This window comes from Ranitomeya variabilis, chromosome 2, assembly GCF_051348905.1.
Source record: "Ranitomeya variabilis isolate aRanVar5 chromosome 2, aRanVar5.hap1, whole genome shotgun sequence".
NCBI classification, from domain to species: Eukaryota; Metazoa; Chordata; class Amphibia; order Anura; family Dendrobatidae; genus Ranitomeya; species Ranitomeya variabilis.
The window spans coordinates 453,643,478-453,671,246 of NC_135233.1; the positions used below are offsets into that span (position 1 = coordinate 453,643,478).

Below are 27,769 nucleotides of genomic sequence, written 5' to 3' on the forward strand. Positions count from 1 at the left end.
ATATCCGAGTATCACCGAGCAAGTTTGCTCGTCCCTAATAGTAAATCATTAATCATCAGCTACGAGGACATCATCTGCATTCACTGTGATCTGTAATGATGAAAATTATAATAATTCAGGGATGCATTAAGTTTTATTACATTGATACCATCAGTCACTGCAAAGGTGGAATGGAATAATAAAAAAAAAGCTTGTTTACATACAAACATTCACTATTGAAAAAAAGGTCTGATTTTCTAAATGGAAATTTGCCTAAAATGTAAAAATTCTATAAACTATACCTGACCATAAACCTGACATGCACTAGGAGCAAACAACCTGTGTATGCCCAATTCCAAAAAAGGAAAGAAAAGTAATTACTTCTAAAAAAAATGAATTAGATCTTTTCATATTGATAATGAAAGATCAAAAAACAATGAGAATCTTTAGTTTTATTTTATGATTTCGCTTTTTGCCGAAACTGAGCAACAAAATCAGAAGGGCTGTGCACATCCCTCGCAGCCAATATAAACAGACTCAGGCTGGCCCACAGAGGAGCAGGAGGATCCTCCGGTAGGCCGCACCTGTGAAAGATTGCTAAAGAGTAGTGCTATTAGACCAGATTCATAATTTTCAGAAAAAAAAAATATAAATTGAATCACTCATTAAGCAAGCTAGCCAAATCAAAAACCAAGAAAGTGCAACAATTGTAACGCAAATGCAAAAATATTTTTTAGACTAAATTACATTCTTTCGTAGAGAAGAAAATTGTCCCCAAATTCATCCATAACTGGTAATATGAAGGAATGTGCAATCTTAGTGACAGGTGACCCAATAAGAAGATTGACAACTCCGTTAAAAAGGATGTAAAGCTCACCTTCAGAGCAATTTTCTCCATGGTATCCAGTGTCCCGACAGTCACATCGTATTTCCCCCTCCGCATCATCTCTGCATCTTCCTCCATTAAGACAGGGGTTTGCTCCTCTACATGAGTGGACCTTCTCCCGATCTTCCCCCCTCTCCTCCTCTTCTTCTGTCCCTCCTATCCCTTGGCTGGCCAATAGCTGAGCTGGCCTTCCCCCCAACTTTAGACCTTCTAATTCACCTAGAAAAGGTGGCTCATATTTTGCCCCACCTAAAGTTAGAGCTGATAAACGTAGATCAGATGGGAGACCACCAACAAAAAGGTCACTGCGAAGAATGGTTTCTCTACGTTTTGAACGCACTTCAGCTGCTCCCCTTTCCCCATCTACGGCCAACCAGCCTTCCCGGCCATTACCCCCAATTACTATACCATGCCAGATCCCATCTGATACTACCTGAGGTAAACGTACGACTGCAGGCTCTGAACAAGAGATGGAGAACCTCAACCGTGGTTTACCTCCATCGAGAGCTAACTCGAGGAAGTCACAGTCCCCTTCATCATCTTGATAAAGGAGGAGGCCACGGCTGGCATTTGTTCTAAGCCTGAAAGTGAGGTCCTCACCCCACCCACCATTACCACTCGCTAACGTAGGACGAGAGTAACGGACCCATTGACCAGGGGCCCCATAAAATTGGAGGGAAAAGGAACAGAGGGGAAGGGAAAAGAGGGAAGACAGGCAAAGAAAGGACCACATGGAGAGTGAATGAAGAGGAATTAAAAGTGAGAATACACAAGAAGTGGAAAATAGAACATGGGCATGAGTACAAAGGTTACTGGAAAAACAAAATCATGGTGATTAGTGAAAAATAATGCAAAAAGGAGGACAATTATATAAATGGAAGATTTATTGAAAGTAGGGTTACAAAAATCAGATCCGAAAAATGAGAGTAAAAAACATAAATGGTGTTGAAATAATAAGGAGCAAAAAGATGGGAATTTATAAATTGTAAATGGGGGAAAGGAGACAAGGAAGGGAAAGTTTTTAGGGGAGGATGGAAGGGGAAAGAAAGAAGGGGGGAATTATCTTTACATTCCGGTCCTCAATGTTGGTCTAAGGACGAGATACGTGCAGTCCGATCGTCGTAATGAAAGAGCCCCCCTCTGCTCTTACATGAGCTCTAGAACTTTCCCTATGTCTTTTTACCACCTTAACTAAAGGTACCAGATGTTCCCCTTTTCTTCCGCTGTCTGACAGTCTGTGGAAATGAAATGTCTCATTGAGATGAGAGCGCAGTTAGGATGAAGTCTCAGGCACAGTGGTGTACTTGACTGCTGCAAAAAAAAAAAGAGAGAGAAAAGTGGTATTATTACAAAAGTGCAATATTTTAGCAAAAATAGGTTACAAATACATGGCATCAAGTTTTCAGCAGAATATTAGGATTTCGGTAGTAACTACAATGTGACCCAGGGGCATATCTGGGGCATGTACCGCAGGGGCCGGGTGTCATGGGAAGCACTAACAGAACATGAAGTCGTGGCCTGGGTATTTCTATAAGGAATTACAATAGAGAACTAAATCTTTACCACAATTCTGAATCCTAACATTAGAGAAAACAAAACACAATATGGTATTACAAATACAAAAAAGAAAAATGGAAAAAAGTTGCCAACATATTGCCACTAGTGACGAGTGGGAGTGCTGGGACAAGGTATTATCTGATCATGTTCGCGTGCTAACCGAGTGTCTTCTGCATGCTCGAAAAATATATGTTAGAGTCTCCGCGGCTGTTCAACAGATGCAACACATGCAGGGATAGTCTGAACAGGAAATCAATGCCTGTGTTGATGCTGTCAAACAGCCGGTAGACATGCAGCCGCGGGGACTCCAACTTATTTTTCGAGCATGCAGAAGTCAATCAGTGAGCACACGACCATGCTCAGATAACACCTTATCCCAGCACGCTCGCTCATCACTAATTACTACCTATAGTTATTTCACTTTAATTTATCTTGGGCTATCAATAAGGCCGGCGTCACACTGGCGAGTTTTACGGACGTAAGAGCGCAGAAACTACGTCCGTAAAACTCGCATAACATACGGCACAATTATTCTCAATGGGGCTGCTCCTATTAGCCGTATATTACGGTTCAGTATTATACGGCTTTCTACGGCCGTACAAAATCGCAGCATGCTGCGTTTGTCAGCGTACTGCGCAAAAAAATCGCCAATGAAAGTCTATGGGGGCGAGAAAAATACGGATTCCACACGGACCAGCAGTGTGACTTGCGAGAAATACGCAGCGGTGTTAGTGAAAAGTCGGTAATTCAATTGCCGGCTTTTCATTTCTCCTGCACAAACCCGACAGGATATGAGACATGGTTTACATACAGTAAACCATCTCATATCCCCTTTTTTTTTTTGCATATTCCACACTAGTAATGTTAGTAGTGTGTATGTGCAAAATTTCAGCGCTGTAGCTGCTAAAATAAAGGGTTAAATGGCGGAAAAAATTGGCGTGGGCTCCCGCGCAATTTTCTCCGCCAGAGCGGTAAAGCCAGTGACTGAGGGCAGATATTAATAGCCAGGAGAGGGTCCATGGTTATTGGCCCCCCCGTGGCTAAAACCATCTGCCCCCAGCCACCCCAGAAAAGGCACATCTGGAAGATGTGCCTATTCTGGCACTTGGCCACTCTCTTCCCACTCCCTGTAGCAGTGGGATATGGGGTAATGAAGGGTTAATGCCACCTTGCTATTGGAAGGTGACATTAAGCCAGATTAATAATGGAGAGGCGTCAATTATGACACCTATCCATTATTAATCCAATTGTTGGAAAGGGTTAAAAAACACACACACACATGATTTAAAAGGATTTTAATGAAATAAACACAGCGGTTGTTGTAATAATTTATTGTTCTCTCAAATCCATTTGCAGTCCCTCGCTTGGCAACATAATAAACGCACAAGATACATACCTTCTGATGTACTGTCAGGTCCAACGATGTAATCCATCTGAAGGGGTTAACTAATATTACAAGCAGGAGCCCTGCTATAATGCAGCTGTGCTCCGTGCTTGTAATTCCCCTGCGAATGAATGAAATGTAGGTCATTGACCTACATTTCATTCATTTGCGGTGATGCGCCCCCTGGTGGATGTCCTCATATGACCTGGAGCGTGGGAAAAAGTTCCCAGGCTGCAGTTCATGAGAACATCCACCAGAGGGCGCCTCACCGCGAATGAATGAAATGTAGGTCAATGACCTACATTTCATTCATTCGCAGGGGAATTACAAGCACGGAGCACAGCTGCATTATAGCAGGGCTCCTGCTTGTAATATTAGTTAACCCCTTCAGATGGATTACATCGTTGGACCTGACAGTACATCAGAAGGTATGTATCTTGTGCGTTTATTATGTTGCCAAGCGAGGGACTGCAAATGGATTTGAGAGAACAATAAATTATTACAACAACCGCTGTGTTTATTTCATTAAAATCCTTTTTAATCATGTGTGTGTGTGTTTTTTAACCCTTTCCAACAATTGGATTAATAATGGATAGGTGTCATAATTGACACCTCTCCATTATTAATCTGGCTTAATGTCACCTTCCAATAGCAAGGTGGCATTAACCCTTCATTACCCCATATCCCACCGCTACAGGGAGTGGGAAGAGAGTGGCCAAGTGCCAGAATAGGCACATCTTCCAGATGTGCCTTTTCTGGGGTGGCTGGGGGCAGATGTTTTTAGCCACGGGGGGGCCAATAACCATGGACCCTCTCCTGGCTATTAATATCTGCCCTCAGTCACTGGCTTTACCGCTCTGGCGGAGAAAATTGCGCGGGAGCCCACGCCAATTTTTTCCACCATTTAACCCTTTATTTTAGCAGCTACAGCGCTGAAATTTTGCACATACACACTACTAACATTAGTAGTGTGGAATATGCAAAAAAAAGGGGATATGAGATGGTTTACTATATGTAAACCATGTCTCATATCCTGTCGGGTTTGTGCAGGAGAAATGAAAAGCCGGCAATTGAATTAGCGGCTGTTCAAAGATATCGCGCTGAATGAAATCTAAATACAGAATATATATATATGTGTCTCAATGACATATATATATATATATATATATATATATATATATATATATATATATATATATATATATATACTGTATATATGTTTTCCCGAACATTTGAGCACATAAATCCATTAGATGTCGGTTTTGCAAGCCTGCGCGAAAATCTCGCAGTACGGATGCCATACGGATTACATACGGAGGATGCCATGCGCAAAATACGCTGACACACCCTGCCTACGGATCACTATTTTGGGAACATTTCACCGTATTTCGGCCGTATTACGGCCGTAAAATACGGACCGTATTGTCTTACGCCGAGTGTGACGCCGGCCTAATAGTGTGTCAAATGTGGGAGGAAAAAATAAAAAAATAAATGACAAAGACAGGATTTTTTAAATCACTTTTGCTTCTAGTTGCATGGTCATTATTTGCAGAAAGTTTCACACAATGTTTTATAAACTTGACACGTCTTCAGATTTAAAACTTCAATCTAGAACGGATTTTTATTTATTTTATATTTTTATTTTTTATACGATCACCCTACGGGTGTGATTTTTTTTTTTTTAATACATTTTGTGCAACATTTTTAAAGACTGCAATGTCATAAATCTAGCTAAAACTATGAAACTGTCCCGAATTTGGCTCAAAATGCTGTAAAATGGTGCACGGCTTTTATGAATGTGTCTAAAAATAACACAAAAGGGGAACGTTTATTTTTTGTTTTGTTGCGGAATTTTGGCAATTTGGAAGCAATTTATCATTTGTTTCGCACCTTTTATGTTTTTTTGTGTCATTTTACTTTTTAGACCAAAATAAGTCTGTTACTTATTTTGAGCTCGTCAAAAGCATTATTTTTTAAATGTTCTAGTTATATTTCTGACTCACAACATTTTTTTTTTACAAGTCACAAACTCATTTCCATAGGAAGTTGGCATGAAAAAGTGGAGTAATTTTTCTAGACTTAAAAAGGGTTACTCCCATCTCCAAGATCTTATCGCAATATGTAGTAGGTGTAATAATATTAGCAAATATCATCAATTAGAAATATAGTTTAGTTCTTCTGATAAGCTTTATCGCTTACCTCATGTGCAGGGCAATACAGGACCTTAGGTATCCACAGTTCTGATCATTAACCGCTAACTAACTGTCACTATATGAGTGGTCATAATAGCCAGGAATACCTGTGCAACTGTAATACCCTGCACAGGGGGTAAATGACATAGCTAATCAGAAGAACTATACTACATTTCTAATTGGAGGTATTTGCTAATACAATTACACCTACTACAAATTGGGAGAGGATCATGGAGATGGGAATACCCTTTTAAGTGTAATGCCTTAAAAAGCACCAAATTTATCAGATTTTGTGTGACACCGATAAATTATTCACAAAAAATGTCAAAGCAGCAACAAAACAAAATAGCTTTAAAGAAAAAACACAAAGGAAACATCTATCACAAAGGACATTTTTTGAATTTTAGTTTATAGACATATTGTTAAGGCAATATTCACAAGGCGTTTTCTGAGAATTTTTGGGGATTGGACCCTCTCCACAATCCTCCTCAAAAACTGCACCAAGGACACGTAAGAAGATTCTTCCTATACATTTCTATTTCCACTTTACTTTAAAGATTCCTCTAAATCTTATGAACAGCATTTTTTTTCTTGGTGACATTTTGAGAAAAGCCTAGTGGACAACAAAAAAAAAGTCATTACTCGAAGCAAATCCTGAAACAAACCTCTCCAACCTAGACACTGTAATATCTAAAGGCTGCAAAAGAAAGCTTTAGAAAAAAAAGCTCCTAAAAAAATGCCCCAAAAGAGGAATGTCTAAATCTTACGAACAGCATTTTTTTTTGACATTTTGAGAAAAGCCTAGTGGAAAAAAAAAAGTCATTACTCGAAGCAAATCCTGAAACAAACCTCTCCAACCTAAGCACTGTGATATCTAAAAGCTGCAAAAAAAAAAAGGTTTAGAAAAAAGCTCCTTCACAAATTCGCCAAAAGAGGAATGTTTCCAAAAGCAGTTTCCCCTTGAAAACCCCTTTTTTTTATGCATCAAAAAAGCTCTGTGTGAACATAGCCTAAAAGTGATGTGATTTTCTTACAAGTCTTTTTAATTTTTAGTTTCAGCTCCAAGGAGATGGATCCCTGACATTTTCAAAGAGCTGCAAAATTTCACCAGTAAGGAAGTGGCATAAAAAAAAAGTAAAAAAATAAATTCTAAGCAAAAGTCTTGTATCTAAAAATGCAGCAAAATGATCAAACATTAGTTAATAAATTTCATGCAAAATATGAGGAACGAAGCCAGAAGCAAAACACTTAAAAAAAAAACTCGTATAAATTTCCCCCCAAAATAGACCAAAATTAAAAGGTGCAAAATGTATGGTAAATTCCCACATGTGAATTCTACTTCATGTATTCCTGAGATTTTTGTTCCCTCCTCTTTGCTTCCACTGGGAATAACCCCTCCCATGACACACACAAAAAATCCAACATTAATTCCCATCCATCCTTCTCACCCCCCTCCGTGATCTCTCTAAGTAACTGACAGAAAAGTAATTTGTATACAGACTCCAATCTTCATCTGCTTAAATGCAAAAGCGCTAATTATTTCGAAGAGAACAGCACGCCGAATATTATAGATGAAGGAGGGAGGAGAGCGGGAGGGAGGAGAGCGGGATGGAGGGTTGTCAGGAGGGAGTGAGAGCTGGAAAGATGATAAAGTGAGGAATGGAGGAAAGAGCAAGGATGTTGGAAAAGGAAAAAAGGCGAGTACCGGTAAGTGACTAACCAGTGATTTCAAGAATCCTTCAGCATTTTTATTTCTAACGCACATTACGGTAAATCTATCTCCTTCTATCCTATTTATCTGTCTGTGGTGTAACTTATGGGGGTGCAGAGAAAGCACTGACACCAGGGCACTGGGGTAACTCCATAGGTCCCTCTCGATATTTGGGAAAGCTAGCATTATAAGTGACTTGCAATATTTTGATAACACTGAGATTTTGCATTGGGATTCCATCCATCATTGCTTTATGCCTCATATGTATCTACAATCTTGCATATGTACCCATCTATCTGACTACCCGTCTGTCTCTCTACATTTTCATCCATCTACAAACAAAAAAAGCATACAGCAGCACTCTGTATCCAATAAGATGTATGCAGACATGGATTCTATGAAATTTGGACTGCATTTCTGCTATATAAAATATACAGTGTGTTTGTAAAGTCATGGTGAACTTTTCACCAGTCACTGGAAAGCAGCAAAAAACGATAGAAATTTGAAATCTGCTCCAAATAAAAGAAAAACTCCAGTTTCATACCTATTCAGTGCAGTTCGATGTGGGCTCCATTTGTTGCCCTACACACTTCCAAACGAGAGTGAAGTTCTTGCCACACACGGGTAAGGACGTCTGGTGTAAGAGTCAATAACATCTGTGATTCTCTGTTTTAAGTGATTAATGTCGTTGATACGTTCCATGTACACATGTTACTTCACATAACCCCAAAAGTAAAAAGTCTAAGGGTGTCAGATCCGGGGATCGTGGTGGCCATCGCTTGACAGAACCCCTGCCTATCCACCGCCGGGGGAATGGTCTATCCAGAAACTCACAAACAATGATGGCGTAGTGTGGAGGAGCACCGTCCAGTTGGAAGATGACACCTTCTGGAAATTGTGGCACTGCATACAATTCCAACATGTCACGATACGGGTTTGCTGTCACTGACCGCTCCGCGACAAAAAAAAATGGGCCTATCACCTATCAGGCCACACCACACGTTCACTTTAGGGGTGTTATGTTCGTACTCAACGTAGGCATGGAGGATATTCAGCAGCCCATATTCGAACGTTATGGCGATGAACATGTCCACAGATATTGAAGGTCGCCTCATCACTAAACACAATCTTCTGCAAAAATCTTGCATCATTGTTGATTTCATGAAGCATATCTGTAGCAAACGCACATCTTTTGGGTCTATCCTCCAGTTTGATAGCATGCAACAGCGGCAATTTGTACCCCATAAAACGAAGACGTTTCTTTAACACCTCATGGACTGTAGCCTTGCTTAGGTGTAATTGTCGAGCACATGCATGCACAGATATTTTTTAGGGCTCCTTAGGTAGCTATCCCGTATAGCCTCTACAGACTTGTCACTGACTGATGGCCTACCAGAACGGGGTTCCTTCACCAAACTGCTGTTTTCCTTCAACTGCTTATCCCACCGAGTAATGTTATTTCTATGTGGTGGCGCTTCGTTATAAACACTTCGATATTCACATAGCACTTTCGTAACGGATTTGAATTTAGCGAGCCGCAGAACACACTGAACTTTCCTCTGTACCGTCCACATCTTGACTGGCATGGAAAACCACACAGCTGGCATAAGCTTGTGGTTGCATCAGGTCACAGACCTGGCAGTGTATTAATCAGAGTCCAGTTTATCAGGGGTTAATCTGACTGGGGGCTCAGTAACAGCTTAAATGAGTTTGTGTTGTTTGATTGGTTCTTGTTATCTCTCCTTATGAACAGGTCTGATATGATTGGGCCAGAGAAAGGGCGCCAAAATGTAAACTATAAATTCATCCTGTGACTGGTTAAAAGTGCACCATGACTTTACGGACACACTGTAGTTACAAAATGATGGTGCTTACGCTGAATTGGCCAATTTCTGAGAAAAACAGCCACAACAAGGGGACCTTTCTTTGAGGAGACCCTAAAACCTAATATTCATCAAACATGCCTCTCCTGGGCTAAAAGCCTACAAATGTTAAGGGCAGGTAGGTTCCAGTACTAATTAAACATATAGGCATTTCTCTAGTTGTAAATACTTTAGTTTGGTCCAGTGGTTTGTCTGAGGTTTATTTTTGTTTTGTTTTTGTTTTTTAATATATTTGCATACTACCCCCCACTTTAGGTATTAACTAAATATCAGTAATGCAGGATAAATGTCATATAGTCAATGTTCACACGTACAGTGTGCTACTATATTCTTTTGTTTATATATTATGCAGTCATAGCAGCAGGCACCTGTTCACACTTGTTTAGTCTGTTAGGTGAATTTTTTTGTTTGTTTGTTGTTTTTTTTCTAACGTATCTGTCTACATTTCTACCTTTCTTTCTGTCTACCTGCCGATCTCATAGCCATCATCTGCCTGGAATCTATATGTAAGCTATCTAAGACTAATGTTTACACATTGCATTTTTGCTGCAATTTTTTTTCTGCAGGCAAAACCTGCTCTATTGGCAGTAAGGTGCTTGCAAAATCAGGTTTTGCTGCATTTTTGCTGCTTTTTTTGTTGTCTTGTACATGTTGATAAAGTTTAGTGGCCCCCGCAAAAAAATCATGATTTAACTTGCTTAGGATTTTGCAGCAAAACCCAAACACCTTCATTATTTGCTGCATTTTTGCACTTACCCATTGTGTCCTTATGGGTGAAAAAATGCTGCAAATACGCAAAAAAAAGCTAAAAGAAGGGACGTGCTGCAGTTTGCAAAAACGTAGCAGTTTTCCAAATCAGTCAGGAAAATAAAACCCATTGTGTGTGCATGAGACTTCTGAAATCTCATAGACTTTGCTGGTACTGTAAAACGCAGATGAAAATTTGCATACAAAAAATGCAGAAAAAAAAATGCTGCAAAAACGCAACATGTGAACATAGCCTAAATCTTTCTTCTCTTCTCTCTCATGTTGGCTAGCAACATCCACCTCCTAGTCCCATCAAAAGCAGGGAAGCTACTGAGCATGTGCACCACCACTGAACCAAGAAGATGGCCCAACATTCCGGCCATCGGAGACACTGCAGGAGTCACTGCCACGAATGATAATGTGCTGGTAATAGAAAATCAGATACTATTTTTTAATGAATGTATGTTGCAAATTATCTTCATTTCACATGTCTGATTGAATTCTGGAATATTAATACTTTTCATGAGACAACCCCTTTAAGAGAAAAATGATCCTGTCTTTTTTTTGTAATGAAAACAGCAGAGCTTTACTTTACTTCACGCTTCATACTGTTTCTTTTGTTCCGTAGCATTAATAACACAGGGTACAAAACACTGCAGTTAAACGGAAGAATATAAGAAAAGCAATAAATACACCCGTCATAGAAACACAACGTAAAATAGAAAGATGGAGATCGTAGATATCCGGCATGTACTGTAATACATTCTAAAGGTTTCAGAAAAAGAGAGGGAGATATGCCAGCCGTATCTACCATTGTATGTATTTATTCATTGGACAACGAATTAGAATCGTCTGGGAAACTTTACATCAAGATAACGACATTTCAGATAATTAGGATAGAATTTGGAGTCATAAATACAAATCTGCAGCAAGAGGTGAAAGCTAAACATTTGCAGTAGATACTTTGGAAGACACTTTTTTTCTGGCTGGAGTTAGAACAATTAGGGCGCAGTCAGACACCTGTATAAATCGGTCCGCAAGAGCACGGACTGGCCGGCGGCTCTACCGACCTGAGCATGACAGCTGCATAGAAATACATGAAGCCGTCATGCTCGGGTAGGGAGATTCGCCAGCCAGTCCGTGCTCTGCAGTTTGATCTTAGCCCATCTGACTGCGCCCTTATAGTCATTTATGGCTGCCATAAATACTGCTACTAAATATGAATTATTGGCAACAACATTCCTTTTGTCACTTCAATTTTCTCCGGAAGTTTATTCCTATTATTGCCCATTAATATTACAATGCCAACATATTCAGTAGCTCTATACAGAGGATACACTTAAGCAGCCTCATATATATCCACTTTAGGGCCAATGTAAAGGGCGAATATAAAGCAAGTTTCCCTAAATAGGCTTTGGTAGAATAAAAAGGATGTGCACTGTACATGGCGGGCTCAGGAGCTGAACTCGCTGCATATCAGGCAGGTACCTGATGTGTAATACAGCCGGCATCTGTCTCTTAACAGCAGCAAATCTATTAGCCTTGAATGCCGATACACACATTTTTGAGTGCAATTTAAGGCTGTGCAGTAACACTCTGAGGTCTCCTAGGACTGTATCCAACCCTTTTAACACAAACACAACCATAGTAATGTAAAAAGTGATCTCAACATAATTTATTTTTAATTCTACGGGTCCGTGTGAAAGGATATTTAATTCCACAGTCAGTGAGAAAGGAGCTTTAATCCCACAGTCAGTGTGAAAGGAGCTGTAATTCCACAGTCAGTGTGAAAGGAGCTTTAATCCCACAGTCAGTGTGAAAGGAGCTTTAATCCCACAGTCAGTGTGAAAGGAGCTTTAATCCCACAGTCAGTGTGAAAGGAGCTTTAATCCCACAGTCAGTGTGAAAGGAGCTTTAATCCCACAGTCAGTGTGAAAGGAGCTTTAATTCCACAGTCAGTGTGAAAGGAGCTTTAATTCCACAGTCAGTGTGAAAGGAGCTTTAATCCCACAGTCAGTGTGAAAGGAGGCAGCACTGATGCTGTGACCTAACCAGCACAGCAGACACACAATGCTGCCCATTTTCTGCAGAGCCGGTCTTGAATGGAACAGAGTTGTGCATACTTGATCTTCGCTTAATTCATTGTTCATGAGAAAGCAAAGTACAACTCTCTATTTCCAGCAGCCTCATAGACAATGAATGGATCAGAGGCGGAACATGTGCACCTTCATTCCCCCTTCAAGACTGGGAACCAGAGATCCCAATTCTTGGGGTCAAGATCCCCTTGTTCCTCTTGTGTTCTTGTCTTATCCAGGCATTCAAGGCATTCTTAGTTAGCGGCAAACTACGCTCTAAAAGAGCCTGATGTTACGTGGGAGAGGGAGAGTGGTGGATATAATCAATGGCAGAATAATGATGCCTCATCATACTGGGAGGAGTAATGAGAAGTAGATAAAAAGGGGAGGTATGGCGCCAAAAAGGAGGGATTGCTTGTACTTTGTGTTGTGCACATTGAAGCTACCATTGTCTTGCAAGACGATTGGGTCTAATGCCTGTTCAATTAACTAGAAACATCATAATGGAGATGGGCCGACACCAAGACATCACTGTGATCTGCCTGAGGCTACCATATGTAGAGTTGCCACCTCCAATTGTGACCCTAATCAAGGTTGATGTCATGGGTGGGAGATAATCCTGAGTAATAACAACTATATATTCAATTACTAAAGCTCCCAAAAATAAAAACCTAATGCTTCTAGATATTTGCGCAAATTTCAATTGTGTGCTCGCGGGTTCTGATCCAAAGTATGTCCTCCAGGTTTCATCTGTTTTATACGGGTCTCCATAGAATTGAACGGCCGAGTCCGATTTGCAAAACAGATGAGCGTAGGAAGCGCTTTGAGACCGGAGACACAAATCAGTATTTAACACTGACATTTATATGGATCAATTAAACTCTATGGGTCCATGTGCTCACCAAGAAAAAAAGAAACAGACAGTAACGAATGTGTGAATGCAGTCTTATGCTGAAAACGTCATCTCTCATTACCACAGCCATTATCTGACCATTCTGGAAAGGTGAAGTCTACATGAAGCCTGCGACTGCCATACAGAAGGGTCAAAAGGATGTGGCATTGCATCTGGTACTTTCGTATGTGTATTCTAGATTATAGTATTTTCTTGTTAATGAATATTCCTCACAATTAATGGTATCTGATCTTTCGATGAGCGTAGAACGAAGGAAACCAGACTACACAGCAAACAGAATTTGTACTTGCCATTGGCATAATGAAGGTATGACAGCCATGTGATGGCACTAATAGCTGTGTGCATTGCCATGCAGTATTTAGATATTCACAATATTTTAAATTTTCAGCCTCAGAATAAATAGGCATCTACCTGGGTCTACAATAAATCTGGGGATGGACACAGAATGAAGAGGACCCCTATGTAAGAGCAGTATATGGGCCCTTTGCCATCCGATTGCTCATCATAACACATAATTCCACCCACATTAGAGATGAAAGTGGGCCCCATTACCTTTTGGACCCCTGTGAGGCTACACAATTTGCATCAGTGGTATGTCCACCCCTGAATAAATCCCTATGTTTTCATGGAGTTTTAATCAGCTACTGAAAACAGTTGATAATGTTAACCTGCAGCCTCCATCAACAAAGGATGAGCAGAACTGGTCCTTTTAGAACTTCAAAATAGAGTAAAATGAAAACTTCAGCATGGGCTGGTTAAAGAAATAAGTGGAGACACGCCCCTTGTTCCCATCAACCAATGAGGGAGTGAGCTTTTACAATGTGGCACCGCCCATGAGTAGCAAAGTGATTCTGGAACCTTATCCTCAGCCTGTTATCTTCCTTATTGAATGTAACAGACACAAAACCAAACTAAATATCCTTTTGATCACACTCTCACCTCCTGTAAGAACAATCCATGGTCCTATTAAAGCTTATAGACTGCAGATGTCAACTCCATTTCCAACCTCTGCTTAATGTGATAAAAACTTCCGTCCTCTCTATACAGTATATTCATTATATTTCTAAGTCCTAGAATAAAAGCAACCTGTATACAACCATAAAATATGCTAAATACTTTACAGAATTGACTTACAGAGCATCGCAGAGGCAGATCATTTACATGTGCACCCAAACATTTAGGGAGGCAACAAGTTTATAAATATTATCTCGCCCTCATCTATTCAACTCATTGACAGCTATGCTTTCTCGTTTTTCAGCATAGTCAAAGGATTAAAAGTAGATTTCTTTGTGTTCATGTCAACAAACAACAAAATAACTGGGTTATATCCCATTAGGCACTGATCACTGGATGCTGCCAAGCAGAGCTACCAAGTGGCTGCAATGAAACACGAAAGACTCAAGATCTTACCAGTCTTTCTTTTTACCAATGGATTATAGTGTGGAGCACTGATTATCACTGGCCCACCAGAAGTACTCCAGTATCTATGATATATACTGCATAAATGTAAATACGATGCCTGCAACAGGAGTGATCTGACCATTCCAAAGAGTAAAGGTTAGAGTATGTTCACACCAAATATATTTTTGGTCCATGTGCTGTGTGTACAAAGTACTGCACAAGAACATGGACTTATGTTCTTGCACGTGGGCAATTTTCCATCTCAAAAATCACATCATGCACTAGTCTAGCCCTATTTATGAAATAACCTAGTCCATGTGCAGCGCCCCAGAGTCCTGGTCGTTGCAGTAATGTTGTTCTTCCACCAGGGGGAGTGATATTACGTCTGAAGGCAATAAAGGAGATCTTCTGTCCAGGTATCACAACCAAACACAACACACTTCACACTCCAGCCACCAGGGGGAGCAAAGGTTCTATCTACTAGGCCACTCCTCACAGTTAGGTAAAACTGGTAGTTGGAGGGAAAGTTAGAGAGTTCCTGGCTGGAGACAGAGAGAAAGGTCTCCAGACTGAGCTGGCTGGAGGGAGTTCCAGTCAGATCCAGACTGCAGTCTGAGGAGGACGAGGGTCCACGGTGCTGCGCCTGCCCCACGTGCGGCAGCATCCTAGGAAAGAGACATTGAAAGGAAGTGTATTGCAGTGAGTGAGAAACGAAGGCATAGCAACAAGTGGATACCAGAGAGGAGAGTGGCTGAGAGAAGCTGCATCCTTCTGGTGCGCGATCTGGTGGCCAGAATACCGAGGGAGTAAGGAGCTCTATGCTTTACTTCAGAGACTGGCAGGACAGTTAATTCTACGTTGGCTGCCCGACCTTTATACACAGGAGACACGGTGGTAACTTGTGGGGGCCGGGGCGTCTCTAGGGTCCCTATAAAAAGCCTCAGGCCATCAGTCATACGTGTTTTGTTCTATCCGACCACAGGGAACAGTGAGAAGAGTAATAACAGTGAGGGCCTTATTAGAGCTTATGCAAGTGAGGACCTACTGTGTTACTGTGCACATAGGAAGGCTATTGCATTCAACCTGGACAAGGGGACTCTGGATTTGCCTTCAGACTGGCCGGACTCTGCCTACCCCGTGATCTGGCGCCCAGGACTGTGGACACTGAAGCCTTCAGTAAATGTAAAGAGACTGCAACCATGTGTCCTCGTTATTCACTGCGCCTCACACCATCCACCATCTACACTCTGGGAAGCCCTGGGGATACACTTCACCTGTGGGTATACCATCTAGCTGCCATAACATCACCCCAGCGGACCCCTAAGTAGCGTCGGTCACCCTGACCGAATACCACAGGTGGCGTCACGAACACTACCCCTTTAAAGACCTTTCCCAAAACCATAAAAACTCTCTTCTTTATTGGACGCTCCTCAAAGGGCCATGGACCGGGTCGGGCCACCGTGACATCCCCCCGAACCGAAGGACCCGGTGCCGAGTACCCCATTGCCCTTACGTGGGGGGCGATCCTCATGTAAATACTAGGAGGCTACAAAGTTCAGGACTCAGTTGAACCTAACCTAAAACTACTCAACATGTAATATTATCATAGAATCCTAGAATGTTAGAGTTGGAAGGGACCTCCAGGTTCATCGTGTCCAACCCCTGCTCAATGCAGGATTCACTAAACCATCTCAGACAGATGTCTGTCCAGCCTCTGTTTGAAGACTTCCATTGAAGGAGAACTCACCACCTCTTGTGGCAGCCTGTTCCACTCATTGATCACCCTCACTGTCAGAAAGTTTTCTTTAATATCTAATCTGTATCTTCTCCCTTTCAGTTTCATCCCATTGCTTCTCGTGTTTCCATGTGCAAATGAGGATAAGGATGTGCAGCGCCCCAGAGTCCTGGTCGTTGCAGTACTGTGGCTCCGCCACTAAGGGGAGCCATGGTACGTTCGATGGCACTGAAGGAGTTCCTCCAATCAGGTATCACAGACACCAATATGTTTCACAGCTGGGCCTCCGGGGGGAGCTAAGGGTGCTATTCATTAGGCCACTCCCCACCATAGTGGGTAAACTGGGGGTCAGGCAGAAAGTTAGAGAGAACGCTGATGGGATTGAACGGAGCAACACCCTGTGGCAGAGGGTGTTGTGAAGGGAGAGACTGTAGGGTCTCTGCCAGGGGTGGGATCCTGGCAGAGGCTTGGCATTGAAAGAACGTAACGGGTCCGCGCAGGCTCCTGGAAGCGGCGGGACTCAAGAAAGGACTAGAAGCGAGATAGATTGTGCTGAGTGAGAAACGAGATCAAGCAGAAGGAGAATACCAGCAGGGGTTTTGTTGAAAGAGGCAGCACCCTGCTGAGGCGCAATACCGGTGGCCGGAACGCCGAGGGAGTGGATTAGAATACAGCTTCAAGCCATACTCCAAACAGCGGCAGGACAGTCGGTCTCAGGCGGGCTGTCTACCACATATCACCTATGAAGTCTTGGGGGGCAATTGCGGGAGAGGGGCGACTCTAGGGTCCCGGAAGAACTCCAGGCCTACCTGACAAACGGGTGCCATTCCAACCTGAATACAGGGAAGGGGTGGATTACAGAGGAACATCAAATCGAGTTGTGAGGGAACTTAAGAAACAGACACAACCGTTGTGGGGTTACTTTCCGTGAGCACAGCAGGGAAGGACTACAACACATAGCGCTAGAAGGAAGGCACAGATTTCCACCTGAGAGGAGAACTCTGGAAGTGCCATTGGACCGGCCGGACTTGCGCAGCCTGGTGAACCGTATTCTGGACTGAGGACTCAGAGATCTCCAGTAAAGAGGTAAAGAGACTGCAACCTGGTGTCCTCGTTATTTACCGCGACTTACACCCCACAACCGCACCGCTACATCGCTACCATTACTACCACCTATTACACCGGACGTCCCCCACTGACGGACAGGGCCACGGACCGGGTCTAGCCACCGTGACAACCCCGAGACTGAGAACTAGAGGCCCGGCTCCGGGTACCCCTCGGCCCTGCGGCGGTGTGGGGGCGCTCCAAACTTGGCGTCACGAACAGGATCTACTTAAGCCTGAAGAATCAGGTCATGTGTGCCTAGAGACTGTGATTTGTTGTGCTCAGACTGTACTTTATTGCAAGACTGTGCTGCGCCACTAGCCGCCAAAAGTTCCCGCCAAAAGGCGCCGCCATTGCTACACCCAAGGGGAAGGAGGGCGTGTTATGGGCGGAGACTCCCAGTGTGGCGCGAGAAATGGCTACCGCCCCCTGCACTTCTGGCTGCAGAGGAATGACCTGCCCCAAAGCAGAAGAGAAACACCCCTTGATATGCAACGGCGAGAGGCTGGCGACGGAGAAGCCCGACCTCGGAGAAATGGCGGAGTTAGGTGCATGCACTGCCACCGACTATCGGGCAGCGATGATGAACGGCGAGTGCCTGAGCGAGGAAGAAGCGGTTCCGGCCTGCCCTTCTTCACCGAAGATGGACCGGAAGCCTGCGGACCCGACAGCGGAGCTACGTCCACCAATCCCGACCTCGGAGTTAGAGGAGGAGGAACCACAGCAAGCGGAGCCGAATCCGAGAACCCCATTGGAGGAGCCGCGGTCCGGGCTGCAGCCGACTCCAGCACCCTTGTTGATGGACCAGATCGACATCGATGGAATCACATCAGGTGCAGGTACGGAAGACACCCCTGCCTCTCCGTTCGATTCCGCTCCTGCGACCGACCCCCTTCACAACAGTAGCCGCCTCTTCATGGCGGGAATGGTGGCATCATCCTCCGAAATGAAGAAGGGTCTGGTACCCCTGCCACTGATCGCAATAGGAGAGTTCCTAGATGTGAGTTCGGAGGGAGTGATCCTCCGGTGGGAGGCCCCCCGGATTAAGTCGAATGGGGTTTGGAGAAGAAGTCACGCCGTTGCCGTGCTCACTTGGGAACAATATAAACAGTGCCTGATTTCCCAATGGAAAGATTGGAAGGAGATGGGACAAACCCCCGCTGCATCAGCCGTGAACCGGGGTCTGAAGCCTGCACGGTCAGGAGATACCCGCCATCGGAGTACCCGGGAAGAGTGTGCCCGCCACGTTCGCCGAGGTGGATCTGAGAGAGTGTCATCTACTACCTCAGCGGCGACTGAACTAAATGTAGTGGAGCTTACCAACATTGCCACCGCCCATGTTATTGCAGCAACTGAGCTGGCAGCCAGGATTCGTCTTCAGGTTCAGGCATCAGGTGGTCCGACTGCACGGGGAAGATCCACCACGGACACTGGCACCACAGTGGCCGGGGGCCCGGAGCCCCAGCCACCGGAAGAAGAATAAACCTCGGAAACCATGAAAAATGTAAATAGTTGCTACTTTGTTGCTTTAACTGTTCTTGTTGCTGCTAAACCTGTCCAGGGTTAATGGATCCCTTTGTTGACCCGGGATCCCCTTTGTTTGTTTTTTTCTTTTTCTTGAAGTTTTTGCACCAAGTTACATAAACTGCAGAAATCATGGACTGTGCATGATTCGAACTTCCTTTGTAAATAGTTTGCACCTTCTTAAGGGTGCTCCCTACTGGTTTTAGTCAAAGACACTTTGTGAAGATACCTTTCCTACTGGTTCTAGTTAAAGACACTTTGCGAAGATATCATACCGGAACCTTTGCATGGACTGGTAGGCTGTGAAGACGAGCTACCTCGGAAAGACTTGGTCCCCTCTTAAAGGGGATGTGAGAAACTGAACTTGAAAGTGATACTGTTATAGAACAGTAATGTGCTAATGAAGCTTTGAAAAGAAATGTAACTGTTTTACATGCTAAGTTATATGTGTTGAATTTGTTGAAATGTGAAATCTAAATAATGTTTTGCAGAAAGAAAAGATGCAGAGAGCCCGTAGGGGTAGATGTAGAGGTCTGCATAGTTGAAAGTAAGAGAAGTAATGATGAAGGTGAGGATAGAAGGTAAACCCCGCGTCCCCATTGAAAGTTACTTTGTTACTAAGGACAGAGAGTGAACCCGTAGGGGTTAGAGAGTGAGTCCTTAAGGGAGCCAAGTAGAGTCGGCTCAGAGTTCTTCAAACGAAAGGAATGTTATGTCTATACTATGTATAGTAGCGAAAGGCAGTAGGCCCCGGCTGAACGGGGCGGTCCTGTAAAAGAAAGGAGAGGCAGTAGGTCTGGTGCCATAGGGACAGGCGGTCCTGCAGGTTCAAAGTAGGAGAATGTGAAGTTACCCTGCCCTGTAATGTGATTATAGGAAGGCCTTTAGTGAACTAAGAGTGTACGTTTCTTAAAGGCAATGTTAATTTATTGTTCCAGAGTTTGCACAAGTAGAATACCCGGTTGGGTAACAGGAGTTATGCATAGCCTGTAATTTATAATGTTGACCATGTTTGTAACGTTAAAAGTGTCCTCACCTCCCATAAAGGGAAGCCTGTTCAAGTATACTTATCGTTTTGCACTCAACAAAATTGTATGTCTTTTTGCTAATCTGTATTGTTGTTTTTCTTCCCAGTCCCGGAGTACTGTGTTTAACCAGGGGGGAGTGCAGCGCCCCAGAGTCCTGGTCGTTGCAGTACTGTGGCTCCGCCACTAAGGGGAGCCATGGTACGTTCGATGGCACTGAAGGAGTTCCTCCAATCAGGTATCACAGACACCAATATGTTTCACAGCTGGGCCTCCGGGGGGAGCTAAGGGTGCTATTCATTAGGCCACTCCCCACCATAGTGGGTAAACTGGGGGTCAGGCAGAAAGTTAGAGAGAACGCTGACGGGATTGAACGGAGCAACACCCTGTGGCAGAGGGTGTTGTGAAGGGAGAGACTGTAGGGTCTCTGCCAGGGGTGGGATCCTGGCAGAGGCTTGGCATTGAAAGAACGTAACGGGTCCGCGCAGGCTCCTGGAAGCGGCGGGACTCAAGAAAGGACTAGAAGCGAGATAGATTGTGCTGAGTGAGAAACGAGATCAAGCAGAAGGAGAATACCAGCAGGGGTTTTGTTGAAAGAGGCAGCACCCTGCTGAGGCGCAATACCGGTGGCCGGAACGCCGAGGGAGTGGATTAGAATACAGCTTCAAGCCATACTCCAAACAGCGGCAGGACAGTCGGTCTCAGGCGGGCTGTCTACCACATATCACCTATGAAGTCTTGGGGGGCAATTGCGGGAGAGGGGCGACTCTAGGGTCCCGGAAGAACTCCAGGCCTACCTGACAAACGGGTGCCATTCCAACCTGAATACAGGGAAGGGGTGGATTACAGAGGAACATCAAATCGAGTTGTGAGGGAACTTAAGAAACAGACACAACCGTTGTGGGGTTACTTTCCGTGAGCACAGCAGGGAAGGACTACAACACATAGCGCTAGAAGGAAGGCACAGATTTCCACCTGAGAGGAGAACTCTGGAAGTGCCATTGGACCGGCCGGACTTGCGCAGCCTGGTGAACCGTATTCTGGACTGAGGACTCAGAGATCTCCAGTAAAGAGGTAAAGAGACTGCAACCTGGTGTCCTCGTTATTTACCGCGACTTACACCCCACAACCGCACCGCTACATCGCTACCATTACTACCACCTATTACACCGGACGTCCCCCACTGACGGACAGGGCCACGGACCGGGTCTAGCCACCGTGATAACCCCGAGACTGAGAACTAGAGGCCCGGCTCCGGGTACCCCTCGGCCCTGCGGCGGTGTGGGGGCGCTCCAGATGATTCCTCATTTAATTATTATTGTAAAGAGGTTAGTGTAATGAAGTTTCTTGTCAAGAGAGAACCAGTCCATTTTTTTCACATCTGCAGATGTCCCTAGAGGCATGGATAAATCTATTGCACGTACAAGGATATAACTATCCATAATATTAGGCTACATTTTTGACAGTGTGCATTGTACTTGTAACTTATAGATGGCCAAGGCAATAAATATAAACTACATACCAGCCATCTGTAGGAAAACGGAAGCCCAACTATATCTCATCCATTCGATGTTTTTACAGTGCTCCTGAGAAGGCGTCACAGAGTCCTCTTGGTTAGGACATCAACTAAAGAGTGACATGGAAAGAGTTCCGAAAAAGAAAAAGGTGAATGTGCATTCACCAAACCTAGACTCGACCATCAAACACCACGTAGAGAAGTGTGATCCATCACTGCACAGAACACGTTTCCTCCAGAGTCCAGTGGTGGTGGATTTACACCACTCCATCCAACACTCAGCGTTGTGCTTGGTGATGTAAGACTGCATGAAGTTCTGGGTGGGGGCACTGTGTTTGTGCTAATGTTCATACCGGAAGAGGTCTGGACTCTGCAGTTATGGAGTCAGTAGACTGTTGGTGACTGTTCTGCCCTCTGCTCCAGAGCACTCGGCACCCCACTCTGTAACATTACGTGGTCTCCACTTCGTGGCCAAGTTGCTGCAGTTCCTTCCACTTCTCAAGAATATCACTCACAGGTGATGGGGAAAGATTCAGTAGGAAGAAATGTCATGAATAGACATCTTACCCCGGTGGCTCCTATTAGAGGACCGTGCTGGTATCAGTGAGCTCTGCACCACCGGCCGCTCTGTCATGTGTTAGTAAAGGCAGACGGTATAGCGAGTGGCTGGATGTGATATTCTGGGGGAAAGGGGCCCGATGCAATACACCAGGGGGATGAGATTTTTGGATGTGAAGCACCAGAGACAACAGAACTGAATGAGAAACCAGAATTCAATGGACCCCAATATTTTTTTCAGTATAGTGCATGTTACAAGGACAGTTGTAGAGGAGCAGTTATACATTTTTAAGCATTTCTCAGGAGTCAATATTACATGTCTCAGGTTAAAGTTTGCATGAATGTAAGCGGCTGAAATGGTTAAGGTGCAGAACAAGAGTGATCTTATCTCAACAAGCTATGTATTGTCCAATTTCATGTTGAACATTTTAAATATTAATTAAACAGCTTTTAATTTCGAGCCTTATGTAAATGAGAGACTGATTTATTTATAGTCTTCCTCTCCTCATTGGTGGATGGTTTTAATTAGCTTTCACAAGCTAATTATCCAATCAAATTAAAACAGCACCTGTTCTGATTCTTGATTACAGATCTGAATAGTAGAGGGGATCCCCCAGCAATCCTAAAGTGTGAAGCAAGTAGGATCCAGGACTACAAAGCCCAGGAATCGGATGTTTTGCACTTGCAGTACCAGATGTCTTGAAACATGTAGGTGCAGATCGGAGTGCAATGCACGTATATATTAGGAATTTAATGTTCCTTTTGTGTTAAAGATTAATATTCAGAGAAGATTGATGCCCCATCTGTAAAAGATTGTCTCGCGGGAATTTGACTCCTTCTCCGACCCAATTCGTCTATTATGGGGCCTCATTGCAGACTCCTCGCTCATATTCCAGAAGTGTATCAATTTGTCTTTTACAGTGCCACTCCAGCAAAAAAAAAAAAGAGTTATATATCCGTATTATACCACTTTTTGTGTATAGAGACTTACCAAGCAATTAGGCTTTAATCCCGCCCAAATCCTGACACATGCCCACTTGAGGGTGGGCTTTGTGTAATTCACGCCCCATTTTCACTTGGGACAATACAAATTTGCTAAGACGCTTTCTGAAAAATCAGAATAGTCACGGAAAATTTGGGACAGTTGTCAGGTATGGCTTTTATAGGAAATAATAGAAATGTGTTATTTTTTTTATATCTGTTTTAGTTGATGTGCCATTCCCTATCTTGGTTATTTTTTTCCTCCATGCCTCATACTTTGCATAGGGGGCAGAATCTCATCATATTGTTCTTGCTCTTATCTAATGGCAGTTCCAAAATTATGCCCCTGGTAATAAAGAGTAGTCAATATGCCAATTTCTCCACTTCAGCCACCTAGGCATGTACCAGAGAACTTCGCTTTGGGCATTGGTAATTTCTCCTCTATGAAGCTAGGCAAAAAAACATGGATCAGTTATACAGGTGAAAAAAGCAAACACCCCCAGAGAAGGTCAAAGAATGTTCTCACTCTACAGTTGCCATGTCGCTTCTGGTTACCGAAGCACAAGAGAGTAGAATTGAGTGAATATGTTCGGAAACCATCGCCAAATCTGAATTTGCCATATTCGTGCCATTTTTGAACCCTATTTGTGCTGAATTTATGTTTGACGATCGGTTCCAAACATATTTGCTCAACTGTAGTCCCATTGACTCCAATAATGTTTGGCTGTGTTCAGCAAATATTGAACATACAATATTCACTGGCGATCGTACTCCTAACCGAATTTTGCTAAATTTGCTCAACTCTACAAGAGAGTAGCAGCGCAGAACTGCCGATGCAGTGATTTTTTTTCCAGTGTTCCAGCACTCTAGCGCTTCTCCTCTTATGTGCTCCAACTGCAGGAAGGGACACAGTAACTGCCTATTAGGAGCACACCGAGCCAGGCTGTAGCTGTGACCTTCCCTGTGTGTATTTGCTTTTTCCCCCTCTATGACTGATCCATGTTTTTATTGGACAGCACCATAGAGGAGAAAAAGCAAACATCCAAAGAGAATTTCCATGCTGTATGTCCAATTGGTTAAAGGGAAAATTTGAATATTGGGTGCTAATTCCTGAGGAAGGGGCATAACTTTCGCAGAAGAGAAAAAGAAAGACTGTTCCAGAATTAGTGGAAAAGCAACAAAATGAGGAACTAAGGTAAAAAATCCAGTGCATAGTCCTCTTTAGTAGGTGACGATATCATCCTGCAGTTCACAGAACATCAGACTGATGTCTTTTTTTCACATTAGAGTATGCATGTCACATACATTGTGGGAAAGACTAAGTGCAACACGAAGGGATGAGAGAAAGGGAGCCCAACACTAGGAAGAGGGGAGTGGAGACCCCAAGCAGATCTAAACTCACCCTGTCTGCCCTAAACATCCCTATATAGGTTCTGCACCTATCACTGAGCAGGAACCTAATTCCTGCCTGACCCTGCTTAGCGAAGGTCAGGGTTAATACTAGTCAATTCCCACTACAACTAAAGACATATGGGATAGACAAAAGCAGGGAACAGTTATCTTGAGTAGACTCAGAGAGATAACACAGATATCTTCCAATAGCATCAAAGAGGAAGATAGCCAAGTGCTATAGCTCCTAGCAGGGCCGCCATCAGGGCATTACACCCGTTACTGCTGTATGGGGCCCGATCAGCAGCAGTACACAGAGGGGCCCGCAGATCCGGGGCCCCACTGTTGTGCTTCTACTGATCGGGCCCCATCATGCACTAAAATACTGTGCACTGCGGCGCACACGTCGGCGCTGGGCCCGGGAGCCGTTTTGGAGCTGTGCACGGCCGTCTTACCTAGTCGGCTGCGCAGCTCCTGCCCGGCTGTAGCTAGAATGTATGGGCTCCCTGCAGGTCCTGACTACAGCCCATACATTCTAGCAATCTCAGTAGTGAATGTGCTAGAATGTAGGGGTTCCTGTCAGGTCCTCTCAGCAGCCCATCCATTCTAGCTGTTGCTTCACTGCTGGAAACACTAGATGGCCCGGAACGACTGATGTAAGTATAAAAAACATTTTTATTTTTGTTTTTTTAAATGGGTGAGGTGGGGGGAGTGAGACTGCAGATGATGAAGTGTTTGAGGGGGCGCTGCAAATGATGAAATGATAGGGGGCTGCAGATGATGAAATGATAGGGGGCTGCAGATGATGAAGTGTGTTTGAGGGGGCTGCAGATGATAAAATGATAGGGGGCTGCAGATGAAGTGTGTTTGAGGGGGCACTGCGCATGATGAAATGATATGGGGCTGCAGATGATGAAATGATAGGGGGCTGCAGATGATGAAGTGTGTTTGAGGGGGCACTGCGCATGATGAAATGATAGGGGGCTGCAGATGATGAAGTGTGTTTGAGGGGGCACTGCGCATGATGAAATGATAGGGGACAGCAAATGATGAAGTGGAGGTGATGGGGACTGCAAATGATGATGTGGGGGTGATGTGGACTGCAAATGATGATGTGGGCGTGATGGAGACTGCAGATGATGAATTGTGTTTGAGGGGGTACTGCACATGATGAAATGATAGGGGACTGCAAATGTTAAAGTAAGGGGGACTGCAGATGAAGTGAAGGGGGGATAGGGGACTAAATGATGAAGTAAGGTGGACTGCAAATGATGAAGTGGGGGTGATGGGGACTGCACATCAAGTGAGTGTGAGGGACGGTGGACAGCAATTGAATTGAAGGTGGGGTGGGGAGAGCCAATGGTGTATTGAAGGTGGAGAGAGCAAATAATGAATTTTGAGGGTGGGGAAGAGCAGTTGATAATGAATAGAGGGTGGGAGAGAGAGAAGACATGACAATGAATTGAGGCAGAAGGGGCATGTAACTATAATGAATCGGAGTTAGGGTTAGAGCGGGAGGTACATAGTGGGATCGTTGAGGATAAAGTGACTGGAAATAAATTGGGGGAAAGCGTACAGGTGGTAATTAATTTATATATTAAATGGGGAAAGTGGCTATGTACAGATAGTGGGGGCACAGTGGCGTAATATAATTTATATTTGGAATGGTGGGTTGCATAATAACCAATTACAGTATATATTAATGGTGGGTGAATATCTGTATTCAGATGTGTAGTGTAGAAGAAAGGGAAAAAGTGGGGAATGTGCTCTGGAAGCAGTGCTCTAGATAACTGTGTTAAGGTACCTTCACATTAAGCGACGCTGCAGCGATAGCGACAACGATGCAGATCGCTGCAGCATCGCTGTTTGATCGCTGGAGAGCTGTCTCACAGACCGCTCTCCAGCGACCAACGATGCCGAGGTCCCCGGGTAACCAGGGTAAACATTGGGTTACTAAGCGCAGGGCCGCGCTTAGTAATCCGATGTTTACCCTGGTTACCAGCGTAAAATGTAAAAAAAACAAACAGTACATACTTACATTCGCGTCCCCCGGTGTCCGCTTCCTGCACTGACTGAGCGCCGGCCCTAACAGCAGAGCGGTGACGTCACCGCTGTGCTGTGCTTTCACTTTCACTTTACGGCGCTCAGTCAGTGTGGGAAGCGGACGCCGGGGGACGCGAAGGTGAGTATGTAGTTTGTTTTTTTTACATTTTACACTGGTAACCAGGGTAAACATCGGGTTACTAAGCGCGGCCCTGCGCTTAGTAACCCGATGTTTACCCTGGTTACCAGTGTAAAACATCGCTGGTATCGTTGCTTTTGGTGTCAAACACGACGATACACGCTGGTCTGACGACCAAATAAAGTTCTGAACTTTGTTCAACGACCAGCGATATCACAGCAGGATCCTGATCGCTGCTGCGTGTCAAACTAAACGATATCGCTAGCCAGGACGCTGCAACGTCACGGATCGCTAGCGATATCGTTTAGTGTGAAGGTACCTTTATTTTATGCAGAGACGAGTCCTGGCTGAAAGAAGTGATGGCGGTCTGCGCTGGATTAAAAAGAAACGCAAAGATGAAGGACTTCAACTAGAGACGTCACTGGTGAGTCAGTATGTTACCTGTACACTGACACCATACACTGTATACTGTATACAGAGCTCCTGTGTATAATGTCATTGGTGATCACTATATTATCTGTACACTATACACTATATACAGAGCTCCTGTGTATAATGTCACTAGTGATCACTGTATTACATGTACACTGACACTATATATAGAGCTCCTGTGTATAATGGCACCGGTGACCACTGTATTACCTGTACACAGACACTGCATACTAAGTACCGATCTTCTATGTATAATGGCACTTATGGTGATAGTATTTTTTTTATTAATGATCAGTATTGTACTATTCAGTCACAATGTGGTGGTAATATGTTGTCAAGCCATGGTGTGGCGGTATTTGTTCCCTGTATGTGCTATTATATGGTCACTATGTGGTGGTAATATGTGGTCTGGTCATGGTGTGGTGGTATTTGTTCCTTGTACGTGCTATTATTCGGTCACCGTGTGGTGGTAATATGTGGTCTGGTCATGTTGTGTTGGTATTTGTTCCTTGTATGTAGTTGGTCACCATGTGGTGGTAATATGTGGTCTGTACATGCTGCGGTGGTATTTGTCCCTTGTATGCGATATTGTTCG

At 44.0% G+C, this 27,769-nt stretch overlaps 1 protein-coding gene across 21 annotated transcripts in view; it reads right to left on the reverse strand.

Moving 5' to 3' along the window:
* Window positions 1–27,769, reverse strand: part of NRXN2 (neurexin 2) — an 845,479-nt gene that overhangs the window by 572,817 nt on the left and 244,893 nt on the right. For all 21 annotated transcript variants that reach the window (XM_077287299.1, XM_077287320.1, XM_077287316.1 and 18 more), the window contains exon 3: window positions 857–2,176. In XM_077287299.1, coding sequence (XP_077143414.1) covers window positions 857–1,598 — 742 coding nt within the window. In that variant the 5' untranslated portion in view covers window positions 1,599–2,176. The remainder of the gene's footprint in view (window positions 1–856; window positions 2,177–27,769) is intronic.